Source organism: Eriocheir sinensis, chromosome 36, assembly GCF_024679095.1.
Source record: "Eriocheir sinensis breed Jianghai 21 chromosome 36, ASM2467909v1, whole genome shotgun sequence".
NCBI lineage: Eukaryota > Metazoa > Arthropoda > Malacostraca > Decapoda > Varunidae > Eriocheir > Eriocheir sinensis.
This window is the reverse complement of record NC_066544.1, coordinates 16,237,533-16,257,652: the sequence shown is the minus strand read 5'-3', so window position 1 is coordinate 16,257,652 and position 20,120 is coordinate 16,237,533. Positions and strand designations below refer to the sequence as shown.

Sequence of the window (20,120 nt, the reverse complement as noted above, 5' to 3'; positions counted from 1 at the left end):
TGGTGGTGGTGGTCTCTTCGTAGATCGGTGTGGAGGTGGTGGAGGTGGTCACGTAGAATTCTTCCACCTGTGTTCCTTTCTCCACCTGTTAGGGAAAGTTATTTATTTATTTTTTTATTTTTTATTATTATCATTATTATTACTATTATCATCATACATTTGTCTCTACTACAACTATTTTTTCTGCCTCAATAAAAAAAACATTGCTATTACATCTACAACAACATTATCTACAACTACCACTACTACTACTACTACTATTACTACCCAAACCATTTCCTTTTCTCCACTGACATTCATAATCCTTTTTCTTGTATTTATTTTTCCTGCTTAATTTCTCTCATTAAAAGAAAGAGCAAAAAATAAAGAAAGAAAATGGCGCAAAGAGTTGACCCTCCTCCCCCCCTCCCAACAGTTATAATTTTATCCCGGTGAAGTGTGATGGTGTGTACTTTTTTTCCCCCTGCCCTAAACCCTCTTAATTTGTATTCTTTCCTCGTTATCCGCGCTAACATTTTTTTTTCTCGCTCCCCTTCCCTTCCCTCCGCTCTCGTTCTCTTTCTCTCGCTCTCTCATTCCCCTTTTTTCGTTACCGCTATGTTGCTTTGTGTGTATGAGTGTGTGGGGGAGGGAGGGAGATGAGAGGAAGGGGGAAGGTAGTTATCTCATTTCTCTCTCTCTCTCTCTCTCTCTCTCTCTCTCTCTCTCTCTCTCTCTCTCTCTCTCTCTCTCTCTCTCTCTCTCTCTCTCCTACATTCCCCCCTCCCCCCCCACACACACGTACGCAAGATTTAACTCAAATAGTTTCATATAAATAAGTTCCCATGCCACAATATATACGTGAAATGTTTCCCGTGTCTAAAATATCTCTTGTATCCTCTTATGTGTATTCAAACCCTTTCTTGTATATGATTTTAACTTTTCTCATATGTAGTTAAAACCTTTCTTTCAAGTGTTTAAAGTATTTCGTTTTCTCGTCTCTCTCTCTCTCTCTCTCTCTCTCTCTCTCTCTCTCTCTCTCTCTCTCTCTCTCTCTCTCTCTCTCTCTCTCTCTCTCTCTCTCTCTCTCTCTCTCTCTCTCTCTCTCTCTCTCTCTCTCTCTCTCTCTCTCTCTCTCTCTCTCCTCCTCTTCTCCCCTAATATACAAGGGCTCCTCTCTTTAGGAAGTCATATCTCCCCTCCTAAAAATGGGTCACCTGCCGCCGCTCGTGAAAGGCTCCCCCTCCTCCCCCCCCCTCCCCTCCTTTTTGAGAGCCGGGGAGGTTTTAAAAGTGCATTACTGACCCGCTTGTGACGAGAGGAAAAAAAAGGTGTTGAAGTGTTGAGCTCATACTGACCTCCTCTCTGAATACGAGGTTGTGATACGTGGAATTAGCATGTTAATTGTTCAGGGTCGTAGAGGCGAATGTGATAGTAGTAGTAATAATAATAATGGTGATGGTAATTGTGAAACGAATTTGAATACCTTTTGAAAACTATTTGCTTTATATAGATAAAATACATGCATGCTTTCTGTCTCCCTCCTTCTATCCTTTCTATTACCTCTAAATGAAAGTAATAATGATAATAATGATAATAATGATAGTAATAAAAACAAACAGCAAACTACTCGCTAAATCCCACAAACACACAAACAGTCATATTCATACTCTTTCTCCCTCTAGCTCCTTCCCTCTCTCTCTCCCTCTAAAAACTCTCTCCCTTCATCTCCTTCCCTTCCTCTTGATATTGAAATAAAAGCACCCTGTCCCCTCTCTTCAAAATAAATCAAAGTGACCCTCTCCTAAAAATCATCGCCGCCCTCTTAAAACTCCGCCGAACACCAAGTCAAAGTTTCCCCATTAAATGAAGGAGAAATATTGCGGTCACCATTTTCTGTTAGATCGTCCGTAAAGACAGAGAACGAGAGAGAGAGAACAGTTTTACCACCCCGAAAAACAAAGATGGATAGCTTATAAGATTTGTGATATAGAGAAAACGCAACGCTCTCAGATTTCGTTGAGGGGTAACTTCAACAACTTTACTTCAAGACTCCAGTAGGGATAAACAGATATAGATAATGATAAAGAGAGAAAATTTAACGCTCTTGGACTAGACTAAGGGGTAACTTTAACAAATTTACATGAACACACACGGAGAGAAAATATAGGCGGATAGATAGATAGGTTTAAGTTGTGCTAGAGAGAGAAAACGGAACGTTCTCGGCTATTGCTTTTGGGCAACTATATCAACTTTACATGAATACACACAGAGAACACATTTACGGATAGATAAAGTTTTGATAGAGAGAGAAAACGGAACGCTCTCGGCTATCGCAAAGGGGTAACTTCAACAACTATATTTGAACACTCCAACAGAGATAAACCAGAGACGGGTATATAGACAGTGTTAAGGAGTAACTTCATATGAACAATCCCAGATAGACAAATGGAAACGGATAGATAGATATAATATTAGATAGAGAGAGAAAACGGAACGCTCTCGGCTATCGGTAAGGGGTAACTTTAGCAACTTTACTTCCAACACTCCTACGCCTCAATCGGACATGTCTGGCGGCCAATCTGTGTCTCATGTTTCTTCGCCTCACTCGATAAAGTTTTTCCTCCCATCCCAAACTTTCCTTCTCCTTCTCCTTCTCCTCCTCTTCCTCCTCTTCCACCTCGGTGCGTCGTGTTTACCCTAATTTATGGTGAGTGAGAAGTCGGTAAGTAGGTGTTGTTTGCTGTTGCTGGTTTTACTCTTGCTTTTGTGTTTGCTGTGGTTCTACTGTTGTTGTTGTTGCAAGAGGAAGAGAGAGATAAATATAACAAGTAACCAGAAAGACTATGATGATAATTAGAAGCTACCAACACCACCACCACCACCACCATCAAGACCGCTACTACCACCAACCTCCTTCTTTAAAACAGATTAGTACATGCGTTCCCTTCTTCGCCCCTTCTTCGTCCTCCTTCCTCCCAAGAATAAGATACGGCACCGGGCAGATGCTTCCCTAAAAGAACTCTCTCTCCTCCTCTTTACCAGTCATTAGCGTCCCTCCGAAGATAAGTTAATAAAGGTAATGTTCCAGGCGTTGCGAGAGGGATGATTTGCATGTCGTTAAAGCGCTTTCTTCTTCGTCTTCTTCTTTTTCTTCGTCGTATTCTGATTCAAGGGATGATTTTTTTTGCGTTTTTTCGTTTCATTTGTTCTCTTCCGTCCGGCTAATAATCGTGAATGGAGAATTGAGATTTTGTGGATGTAATGTAAGAAAATGAAGATGAAGTGTGATTAGTAATATTATCTGAGTGTCCCCTTTTTTGTATATCTTAAATTAGATACGATAGTTTATATGTATCTCTATATTCTGATTCAAGTGAACGGTTCCTTTTTTGCTTTTTCCCTCGTCCGACTAATTGTGAATGGAGTTAAGATTTTGTGATGATTTTTATAGAAGTGTGATTGGATATATTAATGAAGAGTCGTTATTTTCGTAGTCAGTGTAATATGTATGTTAGTTTTTATGTACTATTAGTCAGCTTATCATTGGTAATTGTAAAAGGAGAATAATTCAGATATTGCGTGTAGTGATTTTGAAAGAAGTTTATAATGTAGTTTGAATGTTAATAATATTGGAGGGACATTTTTGGTGTTTTAATTTGATATGTCAGTTTTTTTTGTGCATTTTGTTTGATTTGAATTTAACAGACGAGTGAATGCGTGATTAACTGGAGAGAGAGAGACTGATAAGAGGAAAAGGGAAGCGGGAACCGTGAGAGGGAAGTTAAAATAAATAAAGAGAAAGGAATAGAAAAGAAAAAAAAGATTAGAAGGCAGAAAGAGAAATAGAAGAAGGCAGAAATAAGAAATAAGGAGACAGAGAGTTTTTAAAATTTTTCTCTTTCTCTCTCTCAATGAAAAAAAAAAAACACTGGTTACACACACGACCGGTTCCTAAATTAACTAAAAAAAAATAAAGCACCATTTTCACCTACTTGTTTTATGTAATATTCAAAGCCATTCTCTCTCTCTCTCTCTCTCTCTCTCTCTCTCTCTCTCTCTCTCTCTCTCTCTCTCTCTCTCTCTCTCTCTCTCTCTCTCTCTCTCTCTCTCTCTCTCTCTCTCTTTCTATCTATCTATCTGTCTATCTATCTCTTCCTTTACCCTGTTTGCTCCCATTCTTGTCTTCTATTTCCTTCTCGTCCTTCACATTTTTCCTCATCATCTTCCTTATTTTTGCCAACTCTCTGCCTCTTTCTTCTTCTTTCTCCTTTCTCCTTCCTCCTTTCTTCCTCCTCTCTTCCGCCTCCTTATTGCCTCTTTCATTTTTCTTTCTCGTTCTCGTCCTGCTTCTCCTCCTCCTCCTCCTCCTCCTCCTCCTCCTCCTCCTCCTCCTTCCATTCTTTTCTTTTCTTTTCCTGCTTCTCTCTTCTGATTTTTACTTTACATCTTTTATTCCTCTCTTCTTCTTTCATCTTTTTAAATTCTTGCGTCTTCTCCTTCTCTATGTTTTGGTCTTTCATCTTATTCCCTTTTCGTTTTTCTTCTATTTCTTCTTTTGTTGTTCCTCCTCCTCCTCTTCATTATTTTTTTCTTTGTCATCTTCTTCCTCCTCCTCCTCCTCCTCATTTTCTTTATTATTTATTCTCTTATTTTTCTGTTTTCTCCTTATTCCCTTAAGCTATACGTCACCTATATTTAGCTTTCTCTTCTTCCTCCTCCTCTTCCTCCTCCTCCTATTCCTCCTCCTCCTCCTCCTCCTCCACCGCCTCAGGATCTCCATAATAAAGAAGGTATATCACGGATGGGGAGAGAGAGAGAGAGAGAGAGAGAGAGAGAGAGAGAGAGAGAGATCTCTCTCTCTCTCTCTCTCTCTCTCTCTCTCTCTCTCTCTCTCTCTCTCTCTCTCTCTCTCTCTCTCTCTCTCTCTCTCTCTCTCTCTCTCTCTCTCTCTCTCTCTCTCTCTCTCTCTCTCTCTCTCTCTCTCTCTCTCTCTCTCTCTCTCTCTCTCTCTCTCTCTCTCTCTGTCTCTCTCTCTCTCTCTCTCTCTCTCTCTCTCTCTCTCTCTCTCTCTCTCTCTCTCTCTCTCTCTCTCTCGTCTTTGTTTTCCTCTAATTCATTAAAATTCATTGGTATCTCTCTTCATGTTCTCGATTCTTTTCCTCTCTCTCTTTCTCTCTCTCTCTCTCTCTCTCTCTCTCTCTCTCTCTCTCTCTCTCTCTCTCTCTAACTCTCTCTCTCTCTCTCTCTCTCTCTCTCTCTCTCTCTCTCTCTCTCTCTCTCTCTCTCTCTCTCTCTCTCTCTCTCTCTCTCTCTCTCTCTCTCTCTCTCTCTCTCTCTCTCGTTAGGAAAGGATTAATTTATTGAAATGTTCCATAAATGACAAATTAAAAGAGAGAGAGAGAGAGAGAAGAAGAAGTTCTGGTTTAAAAAAGTGAGAGAGAAGTTTGAGAGAATGATGGAGAATAAATGAGCTGGGACTGAATTTGCGTGAGAGAGAGAGAGAGAGAGAGAGAGAGTTACCATATGTTTCGCTGGCTTTCCTTTGTGCTTTGAAAACGTGAAATTGCTAAAGGACTAATGAAGACAGAAAAAGGAAGATAAAAAAGAAATAATCCACAAATAAAATGAAAAATATGGAGAGAAAAAGGGTGGGAAGGGAGGAACGGAGGAGAGTTATTAGATACTGGGAAATGAGACAACGAGGGAGAAAAGTAGGAAGAAAATAATTAATGAAAGTCACGAAGGAAGTAAGCAGGAAAGAAATGAAAGAATATGGAAAGGAAAATGAGAGGAAGAATAGAAAAGAGGAAATAAATATCAGGAAGCAAGAAGGAAGGAAAGGAAGGAAAATAAATAGGAAAGAAACTAAGGGAAGGCATGACATAGGAAAATAAAAGAAGAAAAGAGGAAAGTAAAATCACTCAGAGAGGAACAAAAATGGGGGAGAGATAAAAAGATAAAAAGGAATTAATATCAAGAAAGTAATAAGGAAAGAAAGGTAGGAAAGGAAGATGAAAGATAATAAAGGAAGGAATAAACATGGAAAACAAAATGAGAAAAAGAAACACATATAATCATACACAATTATTTTATTCACCTTCTCACTTCTCTTCCTCCCTCCGTCCCTCCCTTCCTTCTTTCCCTCTCTTCCTCTCTCCCTCCCTTCCTCCCTCCGTCCCTCCCTTCCTTCTTTCCCTCTCTTCCTCTCTCCTTCCCTTCCTCCCTCCGTCCTCCCTTTTGTGTCCATGTAATCGTGTCAACTTTCCTTTGTCGAAAAACTGAAATATTCCACAGGTCACCGAAAGCAAGTCTCTCTCTCTCTCTCTCTCTCTCTCTCTCTCTCTCTCTCTCTCTCTCTCTCTCTCTCTCTCTCTCTCTCTCTCTCTCTCTCTCTCTCTCTCTCTCTCTCTCTCTCTCTCTCTCTCTCTCTCTCTCTCTCTCTCTCTCTCTCTCTCTCTCTCTCTCTCTCTCTCTCTCTCTCTCTCTCTCTCTCTCTCTCTATCATGTCTTCTTCCTGCCTCGGCGTTTCCTCCTCCTCCTTCTCCTCCTCCTCCTCCTCCTTCTCCTCCTCCTCCTCTTCCTCCTCGTCCTCCTCCTCCTCCTCTTCCTCTCGACGTAGAACTCAATCTAAAGTGTCGTTGTCATCAAGAGTATTTTGTTAAACTTAATCAAACACTTCGCATCCTCTTCCTGTTCCTCCTTTTCTTCCTCCTCCTCCTCCTCATTCTTCTTGTCCTCGTCCTCCTTTACTGTTTCCTCCTCCTCCTCCTCCTCCTCCTCCTCCTATTTCTCCTGCAATTCCTTCCTTCTTCCTATATTTTTCATCTTCGTGCTCCTCCTCCTCCTCCTCCTCCTCCTCCTCCTCCTCCTCCTCCTCCTCTTCCTTTCTTTCTTCCTTCTTCTTCATTACTTATCTGTCCTTCGCACATCCTTGAAGTGTGGATATGTTCTTCTCCTCCTCTTCCTCCTCTTCCTCCTCCTCCTCTCTCCCCTCCTTTTATCCCTCCTCTATATTTACTTAGCTCTTCCTCCTCTTCCTCCTCTTCCTCCTCCCTTTCCAATATTTCTCCTTTTTTTTTATCTCCATCAAGCTCATCATCTTCTACCACATTATCAACCTCCTCCTCCTCCTCCTCCTCCTCGCGATGCCCCTGAAGGCGTTTTGCTAGTCTGGCGCATGGAAGAAGTTAGCGGAGGAGAAGGAGGAGGAGGAGGAAGAGGAGGAGAAGTAAGAGGACGAGTAGGAGAGGAGGAGGGATATGGAATGGTGAAAATGACTGCTTGAAGAAAAAGAAAATATAAGAAAGAGGTAGAATGAAGAAAGAGAGGAGAAAATAATAAAATAGGAGGAGGAGGAGGAGGAGGAGAGAAAGGATTAGAGAAAAAGTGGTTTGGGGGAGGGAGAAGGAAGTGGATTGGGATGGAGAAGGAGGAGGAAGAGAAACAAGAGCTGTCTATCATCTCTTTGAAGGTACCATAAACTAAACTAACATTCAGTGGACCTTTTTGTTATATTCTTCTATCTTACACTTAAGCTGCTTCCGTTACTGCTAAGAAAAAGGATACACTGGGCTTTCTCTCTTATGAATTACTATATATATTTACTTTTTCATTTGTTAAACATTTATTTTATTCGATTATACTGAAGAGACGGCACAAAAATACAAGAAAACAACTCAGCATGTTCGTGTAATGTTTATGTCCATCTCCTCCTTCCTTGTTCTTCCTCTTCTTCCCCTTCTCCACCTGTCTCACTCCCTCCTTTCCTCCTCTCTTTATTGTCTCACTTTATTTCCTCGCCTGGTTATCTATTTCGCCGTGTTTGTTTTCTTCCTTTCTTTCCTTCCTGCTCTTCTTCTTCTTAAAAATCTTGTTCCCTTTCCTTCCTTTCCCTCCCGCTCCTTTCTTTCGTTTCCTTGCCTTTCCCTTCCTTCCATTCCCTTCCGTCCCTTCCTCCCTTTCCCTTCCCTTTCCTTCTATCCTTTTTCTTCCCTTCCTTTCTTTCCCTTCCCTTCCCTTCCTTAATTTCCCATCCCTTCCCTTCCATCCTTTCCCTTCCCTTCCTTCCTTTCCCTTCCGTCCCTTCTTTTCCTTCCCTTCGTTTTCTCAATATCAGTAAATCTTCCTCTATTTTTATTATCCTCCTTTATCATGTGCCTAGTTTCTCTCTCTCTCTCTCTCTCTCTCTCTCTCTCTCTCTCTCTCTCTCTCTCTCTCTCTCTCTCTCTCTCTCTCTCTCTCTCTCTCTCTCTCTCTCTCTCTCTCACACACACACACACACACAGTTTCCCCTTCTGTTCACCTTTTCTGCTTTCATCACCTTATAATTAGTCTGTCTGTCACTTCTCTCTCTCTCTCTCTCTCTCTCTCTCTCTCTCTCTCTCTCTCTCTCTCTCTCTCTCTCTCTCTCTCTCTCTCTCTCTCTCTCTCTCTCTCTCTCTCTCTCTCTCTCTCTCTCTCTCTCTCTCTCTCTCTCTCTCTCTCTCTACGATCTGAATATAAATGAGGAGGTAAGGAGAGAGAGAGAGAGAAAAAGCAACACTCGACCTCATTATTATTATTATTATTATTATTATTATTATTATTATTATTATTATTATTATTATTATTATTATTATTATTATTATTATTATTATTATTATTTATCATCATTATCTCTCTCTTTCTCTCACTTTGACGCCCTCATTATCAAGTTAAAAAAAGTACCTTGTGTTCTGATCTCTTCTCTCCCCTTCTCTTCCTTCCTTCCTCCTCTTCTTCCTTCCTTATTACCCATTTTTATCTCGCCTTCCCTCTCCCCTTCCCTCCCCTTCCCTTTACTTCCGCTCCCCAAGGTTGATATCACTAATTAAATAACTTTGTGTTTACCTCCAATCTCTCTCTCTCCTTTCTCTCCCTTCCCTCTCTCTTTCTTTTTCTCTCTCTCTCCTTGTTACTTATTCTCCCTTTGTTTCTTTCCTCCTTTCGCACTTTCCTTTGCTCTCCTTCCCTTCTCTTTTTACCTTTTTCCCTCCCTCGCTTCTGTTCTCCCTTTCTTTTTTCCTCTCTTTCTTCCCTCCTTGTCCTCCCTACTTTCTCTCTCTCCCTTATCTCTATCTTCCTCTCTTGCTCTCTCCCTCTCTATGTCTGCTTTGTTAACTCCCTTCTCCTTCCCTCTCTCTCCCTCCCTTCCTCCCTCCCCTCAGTTTCCTTCCTCTTCATTAGCTTTCCCCTCATCTTCCCTCCTCCTCCTCCTCTTCCTCTTCTTCTTCACACCTAATCATACCTGACCTCTTGCCCGTTTGCCTTTTCCCCTTGTTCCCTTTTCTTTATTTATCGTTGTTTGCTCTGCCTTCTCTTTTTAATCCATTTTTATCCCTACTCCATATTTTTCCTGGTCTTTTATTTTTTCATTTCTCTATTTCACTCTTTTATTGGGTATTTGTTTTGCCACATTTTTTTTTTAGTCTCTTTCTCACCCTGTTCTCTTGCCTCGGTCTCCTTTTCCACCCTCAACACCTTACCTTTTTCTCCCCTTCCATCACCTTCCCCTTCCATTCCTTTTCTCCCCTTTCCCTCCATCCCCTTCCTTTTCAAACCCCCTTCCCTTCCTTCTCACTCCCCTTCATCTTTACATCTATCATCCGTCATCCACCTTGTCTCCTCTCATCCATTCGGTTAGGTTAGGTTAGGTTAGGTTAAGTTAGGATATTTCTCTTCACTTCCCTTCCACCTTATTTAACCTTTCTCTCCCATCCTATCTCCTTCCCTTAATCTTCACCTCATCCCTCCGTGACCCACCTTGTTGCCTCTCATCCAGCTGGGGTTGGCAGGGAAGGGGCAGCCGCGTACCTCACAGACCAACACGAGGCGGCTGCTGGCCTTCAGAAACACCTCACGCCCGGGGAACACGCGCGCGGTGGCCTCTGTGTAGGGGAGAGTGAAATAGCATTATAATCTTTCCCTGCGGCTGATAGAGGAAGGAAGGAGTTGAGGGAAGAAGCCTTTTGTAAATTGGAGGAGAGAGAGTGACAAGTTTTGAGAGAGTAGGAGTATTACATATGTGAGAGAGGCAGGGAGAGGGAGGGAAGGAAAGAAGGAGGGAAGGAGGAAGGAAAGGAAGGTCGGTACAGGAAGGGAGAAAGGGAGAGAGTTTTAAGGGTATTGAAAAGGGAAAAAGGAAGGAAAGGAAGGGAAAGAATCTAAGTTTGAAACTCTAAAGGAAGGAAGAAAAATAGGAGAAAGAAAAGAGGCAACAAAAAAGTAAAAAAGAATAATTGCAAAGAAAGTAAGAAAGGAGAAGAAGAAGAAGAAGAAGAAAAAAAAAAGAATAAGAGGGAAGGAGAGGAAGAAGAGTGTGAAGGCGTAAAGGAGGAGGAGGGAAGAGGAGGTAAAAGAGGTTATGCAAGAGAGAGAGAGAGAGAGAGAGAGAGAGAGAGAATGAAATTTACTGAAGGAGTGAAAGTATAAAGTTTGCGGAGAGAATTGAATTATGAAAGGGGAGAGAAATTTCATAAAAAAAAATGGAAAAAAAGGTGTAACCGAAGAATGGAAGGGAGGAAGGTGAGAAAACGAAGAGAAGTGAAAAGGAAAGAAAAAAGAAATAGATGAAAGGGGAGAAAACGTTGAAGACTAAAAGAAAAACGGAAGACAGAAACGTTGAAGATAGAAATAGAGAAAAGTGAAAAGAAGGAAATAAGAAGATGGAAAAGGAGGAAACGTTGAAGACAAAAAAGAAGAATGGAAGATAGAAATGGGAAAAAAAGTGAATAGAAGAAAATAAGAAGATGAAAAAGGGGGAAACGTTGAAGACAAAATGGAAAATGGAAGATAGAAATGGAATAAAATGTGTAGAGAAGAAAAAAAAGAGAAATTAAGTTATGCAAATGTAGATTATGAAAAATTGATCAGGGGAAGAAGTTATAAAGGAAAAAAATGAGGAAGAAGAAGAGGAGGAGGATGAGAAAGAAGGAAAAATGACGAAGCAGAGGAGAAGAAGATTAAAAAGAAAAGAGGATCGACAGAAAAATAAGAAGACAGATAATAACACGAAAAAAAAGAAAATAAAGATAAAAAATATATAAGGAAAACGAATGATGAAGAGGAGAAAGAAAAAGAGAATGAAGAAAAGGAAAAACATGAAAATTAAGAAAAAGATGAAAACATAGAAGGAAAACTAGTAATGAGAAGGAGACAAAGAGGAAAAAGGAGGAGGAGGAGGAAAAAGTTGAGGAGGAGGAGAAGGAAAAAGAGGAGTAGGACTAGGAGGAGGAGGAGGAGAGTAGCTGTCTGTCTGTCTGTCTGTTTATCACTCCCAGTTATCGTCTGTTTGTTTATTCCTCTCTTTATCAGCCTTGACCTCTTCCAACGTGTTCCATACCTGTCAACCTTTTCGTGTTTTTTACTATTTTTCTTGTTTAATTTTTTACACTTTTTATATATATATATATTTTTTTCTCATTCTCCCTCTTTTCCTCCTTCTTCTTCTTCCTTTCTCTTTTTCCTTTTCTTCTACTTCATCTTCTTTTTCTATCTCTTCCTTCTCTTCTTCCTTTTCTTATTATTTTCTGTATTATCAACTATTTTTCTTATTTGCACATTTTTGATAATTAGTTCACTTGTTTTCTTTTCCCCCTTATTACGGTTTTCCTCATTTCTTTTCTTTACTCCTCCTCTACCTTTTCTTCCTCTTCTTCCTCTTCCTCCTCCTCTTCTTTTTCCTCAAGTATTTTATCTGTTTTGTCTTTTACAGTTTTCTATAATTTATTTTCTTGTTTTCTTATTTTCAACTCTTCCAGTTTTTCCGCTTTCTCTTCTTTCCTCCACCTCCTCCTCCTCCTCCTCTTTCTCCTCCTCCTCCTCCTCCTCCTCCTCCTCCTCCTCCTCCTCCTCTCTTCTTTATCCGGTCTTCCATCTTTCCATGAAGAGGGTATTTTTCTGCCACCTTTATGCTTTCCCATCTACGTCTTCCCTCCCTCCTCCTCCTCCTCCTCTTCCCTTCCTTCTCATCTTCTCCTCTCTTTCTTCCCTCCTCCTCCTCCTCCTCCTCCTCCTGTTCTTGCGATACACTTCACTTCCTCTTCTTTCTTCGTTTATTTTTCTTTACCTCCCTCCCTCCTTCCTCTCCCTCCCTCCTCTTCCTCCCTCCTCCCTTCCTCTCTCTTCTCTCGTTCTCTCTTTTGACCTCCTTTCTTCCCTCCCTCCATCTTCCTCTTTTCTCTCTTCTCATCCCGCTCTTCCCTTCCTTCCTCTCTTTGCTATCTTTCTCTCCTTCCTTCCCTCTTCCTTCCTTTATCTTCCTTTCCTTTCATGTCCTTTATAATGATCTTACTTTAAGTTACTCTAACTCTTCCTACTTTTCCTTCCTACCCTCCTTCTCTTCCTCTCTTCCTTCCTTTCCTTCTTTCCTCCTTCCTTCTCGTTCTGCTCACTTCTTCGATCGTTCTCCTCCTTCTCTTCCTCCTCCTACTCCTCCTCCTCCTTTTAATCCATCCATGCTCCCGCCATTTATCTTTCTTTTATGTCTTCCTCACTTTCTTCCTCCTCCTCCTCCTCTCCCTCCTCCTCCCTCCTTTCCTTCGTTCCTTCATCTCTGCCTCCCTCACTCTCTTCCTCATTCCTTCACTTTCCTTTTTATGTGCATTCTTTCTTCCTCCTTTCTTTCTTCCTCTCACTTATATTTCCTTTCTTTCTCTATTTCTTTCCTTCTTTATGGTACCCTTCGGCTTTTTCTCTTTTATTATCTCCCTTTTTCTCCTTTTCTATTCCCCTTTTCATAATATTCTACTCTCCTAACCTCTGTTCCTCTTCTCTTCCTTCATCTCTCCTGTTGAATCTTCTCTTCCTCATCTCTCTCCCTTCCCTCTGCCTACTTTTCCTCTCCTCTTCTTTTCACCATATCTTGTTTTCCTAATCCATACTCCTCTTTCCTTTCTTCATCTCACTTGTTCGTCTTTCTCCTCTCCCTCTCTTCTCCCCTTCCTCCCTTCTCCTCCTTCTCTTCCCTTCTCCCCTCGTCTCACCTGTAATGTTTTAGGATGTCAAACTACAATGAAAACTAAGTAATATTGATAATTAAGAAAAACAACAACTGTCCTTATAACTACAATCAGCTGATGGCCAAAAAAATAATATAAATGAAAATAATAAAAATAAGTAAAAAAAAATCAAACTCACCTGTAACCAGCAGCTTGACGGCCGTGCTGATTGGCGGGGTCACGGACACCTGGCAGAGGTACGTGCCGGCGTCCTTGGGCTGTGCGTGGTGCAGTCTCAGGACCCACTGCGCGCCGCCCCCGGGATTGACCGCCACGAACCTAAGGGGGAGAAAGAGGAGGGAGAGGGAGTGGTTATAATACCCTAGATTTGAATGGGAAAGGGAGAGGGAGGGAAGCAAAGGATAAGGTGAAAATGATATACATGTGGGGAATAAATGAAAGGAAAGGGGGTAGATAAGAGGAAGGAGAGGAGGATTTATATTACTGTAGATCTGAAGAGAAAGAGAGAAGAGAGAGGGAGGGAGTGACGGGAAGAGGTGAAGATAGTGGCTATACATTTGGGGCGGAAAGGGAGATGAAGGTAGAAAGAAAGGAGGGGAAGAAGGAGTGATTTTGATTATGTAAAGTTTTGTACATGGAACGAAAGCGAATATAAAACTGACAGATCGAAGGAACAGTGGTTAAAAAGATCTTGTATATGTAAAGAGGAAAGGGAGACGAGAGGAAAAGGGGTTAAGATGAGGAGAGAGGGGAGATAGAGGTGGGGAAAAATGCTGTAAAGAGAAGAGAGAAGGAGGAGCTTGATGGAAGAAAAAGAGAAAAGCAGAGAAGGGAAGGGAGATTAGAAATACAAACAACGGAGAGAATAAAAGAGATGTAAGGGAAAGGGATTAAGATTCTGTACACGTGAATGAGAGAAAGGGAGAAAAAAGGTGGACAAAAGAGAACTGTAAATAGACGATAAGAAAATATGGGTGAGAGAACAAAGAGAAAAGAAGACAGGGAAAAGAAAGTGAATAAAGGACAACAGAGAGATAGAATAGACGTAAAGGAAAATGAGTTAATATCCTGTAAACGTGAAAGGGAAAATGAGAGGGAGGTGAGAGATAATATTAAAGATACAAGAAGAGAAGGAAACAGTTGAGAGAGAAAGAGGAAGGAAGAGAATGGAAAGGAGAAGAGAAAAACGGGGGAATGTGCTATCGGAAGAGGGTTGGGAGAGAGGAGTAAGAGAAAAGAAGTGAAGAGGAGAGGGAAGGGAGAGGGGAGAGAAGGGGAATGAGAGGAAAAGTGTTAGAGAGAGAGAGAGCGAAGGGAGAGGGGAGGAAAGAAAATGAGAGGGGAAGTAAGAGGAGTGTAGTAGGGAGAGGGAAGGGGGAGAGGGAGAAAGAGATAAGGGAGATAAAAGAGGAGATCGAGACGGAAAAAGTGAGGAGGAAAATATAAAGGAAAGAGGAGATATATAAAGTTAAGGGAGGAAAAAAAAGGGAGGAAAAAGGGAGCTTATGTTAAGAGGTAAAAAAGGGAGGGGAGGGGAGGGTTAAATGCCTTACCTTCCTCTTATGAACTTTTGGGTAGGGAGAAGGGAGGGAGAAGGGAGGGGGAAGGGAGAGTAATGGAAACTTCAGGAGGGAGGAAGGGAGATGATACTGGCTAGGGAGATTAGCAGAAGGGTTATTGTATTAGCAGCACCACAAGGGAGAGGGAAGGGAGAAGGAAGGGAGATGATACTGGCTAGGGAGATTAGCAGAAGGGTTATTGTATTAGCGGCACCACAAGGGAGAGGGAAGGGAGAAGGAAGGGAGAGAGAGAGAGAAGGGAGAATGTTAATGAATATGAACCTAGGAAGAGAAAAAGAAGATTGGAGGAGGAGGAGGAGGAGGAGGAGGAGGAGGAGGAGGAATGTTAGTAGTAAGGATTTTATTAGTTGAGAGAGAGAGAGAGAGATAATAAAAGAAAAAAAAAACTCGTCACGCTAGTCTTCTTTCTTCTTCCTTATTATTATTATTTTTTTCCTTTTTTTCCTTTTTTTCTTTCTCTTCCTTCGATTTTATTTTTATCTCTTCCTCATTTTCCTTCTTTTTCCCTTATTTCCTCATTATTTCTTCTTTCTTCCTCTATTTTCCTTTTTTATCTTTCTTCCTCTTTTTCCTTTTTTTCCCTTATTTCCTCATTATTTCTTCTTTCTTCCTCTATTTTCCTTTTTTATCTTTTTTCCTCTTTTTCCTTCTTTTTCCCTTATTTCCTCATTATTTCTTCTTTTTTCCTCTAGCTTCCTTTTTTTTCGTTTTCCTTCTCTTTTCCACTTTTCCTCTTTATTTTCCCCCTTTTATTCCTCTGGTTTCCCTTTTTCTTCTCTTTTCCTCTTTTTCCTTCTCTTTTCCGCTTTTTCTCTTTATTTTCCCTCTTTCTTCCTCAGGTTCCCATTTTTCTTCTTTTTTTCATTTTTTCCTTCTCTTTTCCTCTTTTTCTCTTTTTCCTTATCACTATCATTTTCATCATCATTTCTTTATTTTTATCATTATTTTCAACTTTCTTCTTCTTCTTCTTCTTCTTCTTCTTCTTCTTCTTCTTCTTCTTCTTCTTCTTCTTCTTCTTCATCTTCTTCCACCACCACTATCACTAATAATATCCCTTCCACCACCACCACCACCACCACGCCGCCATGATTAAGCCACCCATCATCATAATAACCATACTCATTTTCATGATTATATTTTTTCCTCCCTGACTTGTGTCCAGTAATGTTGTCCTCCTCCTCCTCCTCCTCCTCCTCCACTCTGTTCCTCCCACTTACTCAACTCTCCTCCTTCTCTTCTTCCTTCTCCTCTTCCTCTTATTTTTTTCCTCTCCCTTCCATGTTCTCCCTAGTTCTCTCTCTCTCTCTCTCTCTCTCTCTCTCTCTCTCTCTCTCTCTCTCTCTCTCTCTCTCTCCCTTCACTTTTTTTTCTCTCCTCATCCTCCTTCTCTTACTCCTCCTCCTCCTTTCCTCTTCTTTTTTTCTGCTTTTCTTCTCTTTTCTTTCCTCCACTTCCCTCCCATTTTTTTCTTATCTTCTCTATCCTTTCTTCCTCTTCTTCTCTTCCTCCTCCTTCTTTATCTCTCCTTTATTTCAGTCTTTTTTTTAATTCTTTTCTTCACGTCTCCTCCTTTTCGTCTTTTTTTCGTCTTTTTCTTCCTCCTCCTCCTCCTCCTCCTCCTCCTTAACGTCCTCCTCCTCACCACTAACTTGTCCATATTAATACTTACCTGTGAATTATTTTGTAGGTGAAGGGAGGAAAATTTTTGCAGTGCTACCTTCCTTGCCTTTTCTCAGGGACTTTTTTTTCTGCTGCCTCTTTTTTCCCTCCCTTAATATTTTCCTTACTATTTCTTGGTGTTTTTTGTCTATCTTTTCCTACAGTGTTATTTTTTGTATTTTTATTTTGTTTTTTTCTTATTTTTATCGTACTTTTCCGTCGCTTTTTTCTATTACTTCTTTTCTTAACTTTTTGTATTACCTTTGTCCTCTTTTTTTATATTTATTTACTTACTTTTTTCCTTTATTTTCTTTATCTTCCTTTTATCCATAACGTATCATTTACTTTTCTTTCTTCGTCTCCTGTTTTTCTTAACCTTATTATTTTTCCTGTTCCTTATCCTCACTATTTTCCTTATTTTCTTACTCTTTCCTATTATCTCTCCTCTTCTTACTTTATTTTTTTGGTATTTTTCCTCTCCATTCCCTTTAACCTTTGTACCTTGCCTTCGTACCTAATCTAATTAGGACTTTAACAGAATTGGTATTTTGTTAGAAGAGTGAATTGTGAGTTATGTTATTCTTCCTCTCATTCTCTTTACAGCCTGACGTACTATTTTCCGTGTCTGTCTGTTTCTGTCTATCTCTGTCTGTCTGTATGTATGTTTTTGTCTGTTTGTATGTCTGTGTTGATGTGTATATTTGTTTTTTTGTTTTAGTTTCATTTTATCTTTATTTATGTTTGTTTTCTTCGTTAATTTGCCTGTCTTTGTTGCTTTTTGTCTGTGTGTCTGTCTGTGTCTGTCTGTCTTTGTTTCTTTTTCTCTGTGTGTTTGTCTGTCTGTCTGTATCTGTCTCTCTCTCTCTCTCTCTCTCTCTCTCTCTCTCTCTCTCTCTCTCTCTCTCTCTCTCTCTCTCTCTCTCTCTCTCTCTCTCTCTCTCTCTCTCTCTCTCTCTCTCTCTCTCTCTCTCTCTCTCTCTCTCTCTCTCTCTCTCTCTCTCTCTCTCTCTCTCTCTCTCTCTCTCTCTCTCTCTCTCTCTCTCTCTCTCTCTCTCAAATATATTTCCCTCGTGTCATTCCTTCGTATTAATTTCTCTCTCTCTCTCTGTCTTCTATTTCTTTCCTCTCAGCAGTAGCCCGTCACCATTTCCCAGGATGAGGAAGGGCCTGTTTTTTATTCCTTTCATTTTTTATTCTTTTACCAGGACGATGTAGGTAGTTCCGTCTCTCCTTTAAAATGGCTGACTGGTGTATTTCTTTTCCTTATCTTATTTTCCTCTCAGATATGGTTTATTTTTTTTCTCTATTTTGCTCTTTTTTCTTGCTCTTTTTTCCTCATTTCCTCTTTTTTTTCTTCCTTTTTCTTCGTCTTTTTTTCCTCCTCTTTCCTCATTCTTCCTCTTTCTTGCATCTTTTTACCTCTCTTTTCCTCTTTATTTCCTCTTCCTTCCTCTTTATTTCCTCTTTCTTCCTCGGGTTTCCCCTTTTCTCTTTCTTCCTCTTTTTCCTCTCTTTTTTCCTCTTTTTTCCTTATTTTTCCTCTTCTCATTTTATTTTGCTCTCAAATGTTTTTTCTTTTTCCTCTTATATCCTTTTTTTTCCTCTTCCTTCCTCTTTCCTCCTTCTTTTCTTCCCTTTTTTCTTCTTTTCCTTCCCTTTTCCCTCTTGTTTCTTCTTGTTTCCTCCTTTTTTCCTCTTCTCATCTTATTTCCCTTCAGTTAAATTCTTTCCTCTTTTCTCCTCTTCATTTTTGTTCCTCTTTCTTTCTTCAATCTCTTTTTCCTCTTCCTCTTTTTTCCTTCTTTTTTCCTCCTCTTCTCATATTATTTTCCTCCCAGACACATTTCCTTTTCTTCTCCTCTTTTTTTTTCCCCCAGGATGATCACGCTCCGTTTGGTTCTTAGACGGTTTCCTGGGTAAGATATTTTTTCCCATTGGATGATCTAGCTCAGGCTGTCCCTTAAGTGGCTTACGGGTTACTGTTTTTTTTTCCCAGGATGATCTAGCTTTGTGTGTCTCCTAAATGGATCCTGTGAGGGAATAGCAAACAGATTTTATCCAATTTGCTCCCTCCTTTCCCTTCCCCCTCTCTCTCTCTCTCCCTTCCCTCCCTTTATCAAACCTTCCTTTCCCTCCTCTCCTTCACTCCTCTTCATTAACCTTTCCTTCCTTCCCTTTCGATAGCCTCCCTTCCCCTTCTCCTTCCCTTTTCCTTTATCTTTTTTTCTCCCCCTCCTTTCATCCCTCCTTAACTTTTTCTCCTCCTCTTCTTTTCCTCTCTCCTTCCTTAACTCCTTACCCTCCCATCTCCATGTTCTTCCCTCCCTCCTTCCTCCTTAAAACCCTCCTTTTCCTACCCTTCCCTCTCTTAGCCCTCTTTCTCTCTCTCCTTCCATAACACCCTGATGGTAAAACTCTGCGGGATTGGTTAGCCACATTTCACTATCAATCTCTGTTAATATCACCTTAATCAAAACCTTCTATCATGATTCTCCCTCCCTCTCTTTCTTTAATATTTCATGCTGTTTAAACCCTTCCTTCCCCCTTCTCTCCCTTCCCGTCAAACCCTTCTATCCCCCTCTTCTTTCCCTCCCTACCTTTCTTTAATATTTCATGCTGTTAAACGCTTCCTCTTCTCTCTCTCTCTCTCTCTCTCTCTCTCTCTCTCTCTCTCTCTCTCTCTCTCTCTCTCTCTCTCTCTCTCTCTCTCTCTCTCTCTCTCTCTCTCTCTCTCTCTCTCTCTCTCTCTCTCTCTCTCTCTCTCTTCCTCTAATATTCCAAACGGTCGAGGGTGGAAATAAAAGGTCATTATGGTTGTCTCTGTGTTCAACGCGGCCCGACAAACCCGTCCATAAGTTAGAAGTTGGCAGGATTTTTTTTTCAGCCGTCACTCTCCTTTTTCTCTTTTTCTCTCGTTTTTGTTTTCTTTCTGATGGTTTTGATTTTCATTTTTTTCTTTTCCTGTTCTCTTTCATCTGCCTGCCTCCTTCTCTCTTTTCTTCGTCTTTGTCTTCTTTTTTTATTCTGGTTTTCATCCTAATCTGATTTGTTTTTCTTTCTGTTGTTGATATATTTTTTTTCTTCTCATCTGCTTGTCTCCTTCCGTTTTTTTTTCCTTTCTTTCGTTGTTCTTGCATTCATCTCTCTTTCTTTTCTGTTTTCACTAATTTTCTGTCTTCCTTTTTCTTCCCTTTCTATTGTCCTTCTTCTTTTCATGTCTTCTCTTTTCATGCTCTCCCTTTTTTTATGCTTAATTCTATTTTTTCTATCGTTAATTAGCTGTTTTTGGTATTTTTTTGTCTTCCTTTCCTTTCCTTTCCTCTCCTTCCTCGTCTTCTCTTCCCTTTTTCTTCTTTTGTCTATTTTTTCCTCTTCCTTCCTTCTACCTTTCCGTAAACCATTCTTACATTATTTCTTCTTTTCCTTGTTTTTGTCCCTTCTTTTTTTTCCCTCCATCTAATTTTCTCTCCACTAATTACTTAACTCTTAGGTATCGCCCTTCCTAACTCTTTATTTCTCTCCCTCCCTCCTTCCTTCCTTCCACCTTTTCTCCTCCTCCCCTTATTCCTCCTCTCCCTCCCTCTCCCTCACTATATTTTGCTTTATCTCCCTCCTTCCTTTCCTCTCCCTCCCTCTTACTCTCCTGCACTTATTTCCCTCCACCTCCTCCTTCTCCTCCTCCTCCTCTTCCTCCTCCTTATCCATCTTTTTCACCCCTTCTTTGTTCCTCCCCCTCTTCCTCCTCCTCCATCACTAAATTCTCCTCCGCCTCCTCAATAAATTTTCCTTTCTCTCCGTCTCTTTTCTCTCCTCTTACTCCTCCTCCTCTTTCAAACACTAACACTCTTTCCTTCATTTATTCTTCCATTCCTTCTCTTTATCCTGACCCTTCATCTGTTTTTCCTTCTTCATTTTCATTATT

At 40.6% G+C, this 20,120-nt stretch overlaps 1 protein-coding gene across 1 annotated transcript in view; it reads right to left on the bottom strand.

Moving 5' to 3' along the window:
• Nucleotides 1-20,120, bottom strand: part of LOC127007915 (uncharacterized) — an 86,079-nt gene that overhangs the window by 20,517 nt on the left and 45,442 nt on the right. Inside the window, exons 4-6 of the mRNA XM_050879402.1 lie at nucleotides 13,138-13,277; nucleotides 9,763-9,887; nucleotides 1-85 (exon numbers count right to left, since the gene is read on the bottom strand). The exon at nucleotides 1-85 is cut by the window's left edge and continues 255 nt beyond it. Of these exons, the coding sequence (XP_050735359.1) occupies nucleotides 1-85; nucleotides 9,763-9,887; nucleotides 13,138-13,277 (350 nt within the window). The remainder of the gene's footprint in view (nucleotides 86-9,762; nucleotides 9,888-13,137; nucleotides 13,278-20,120) is intronic.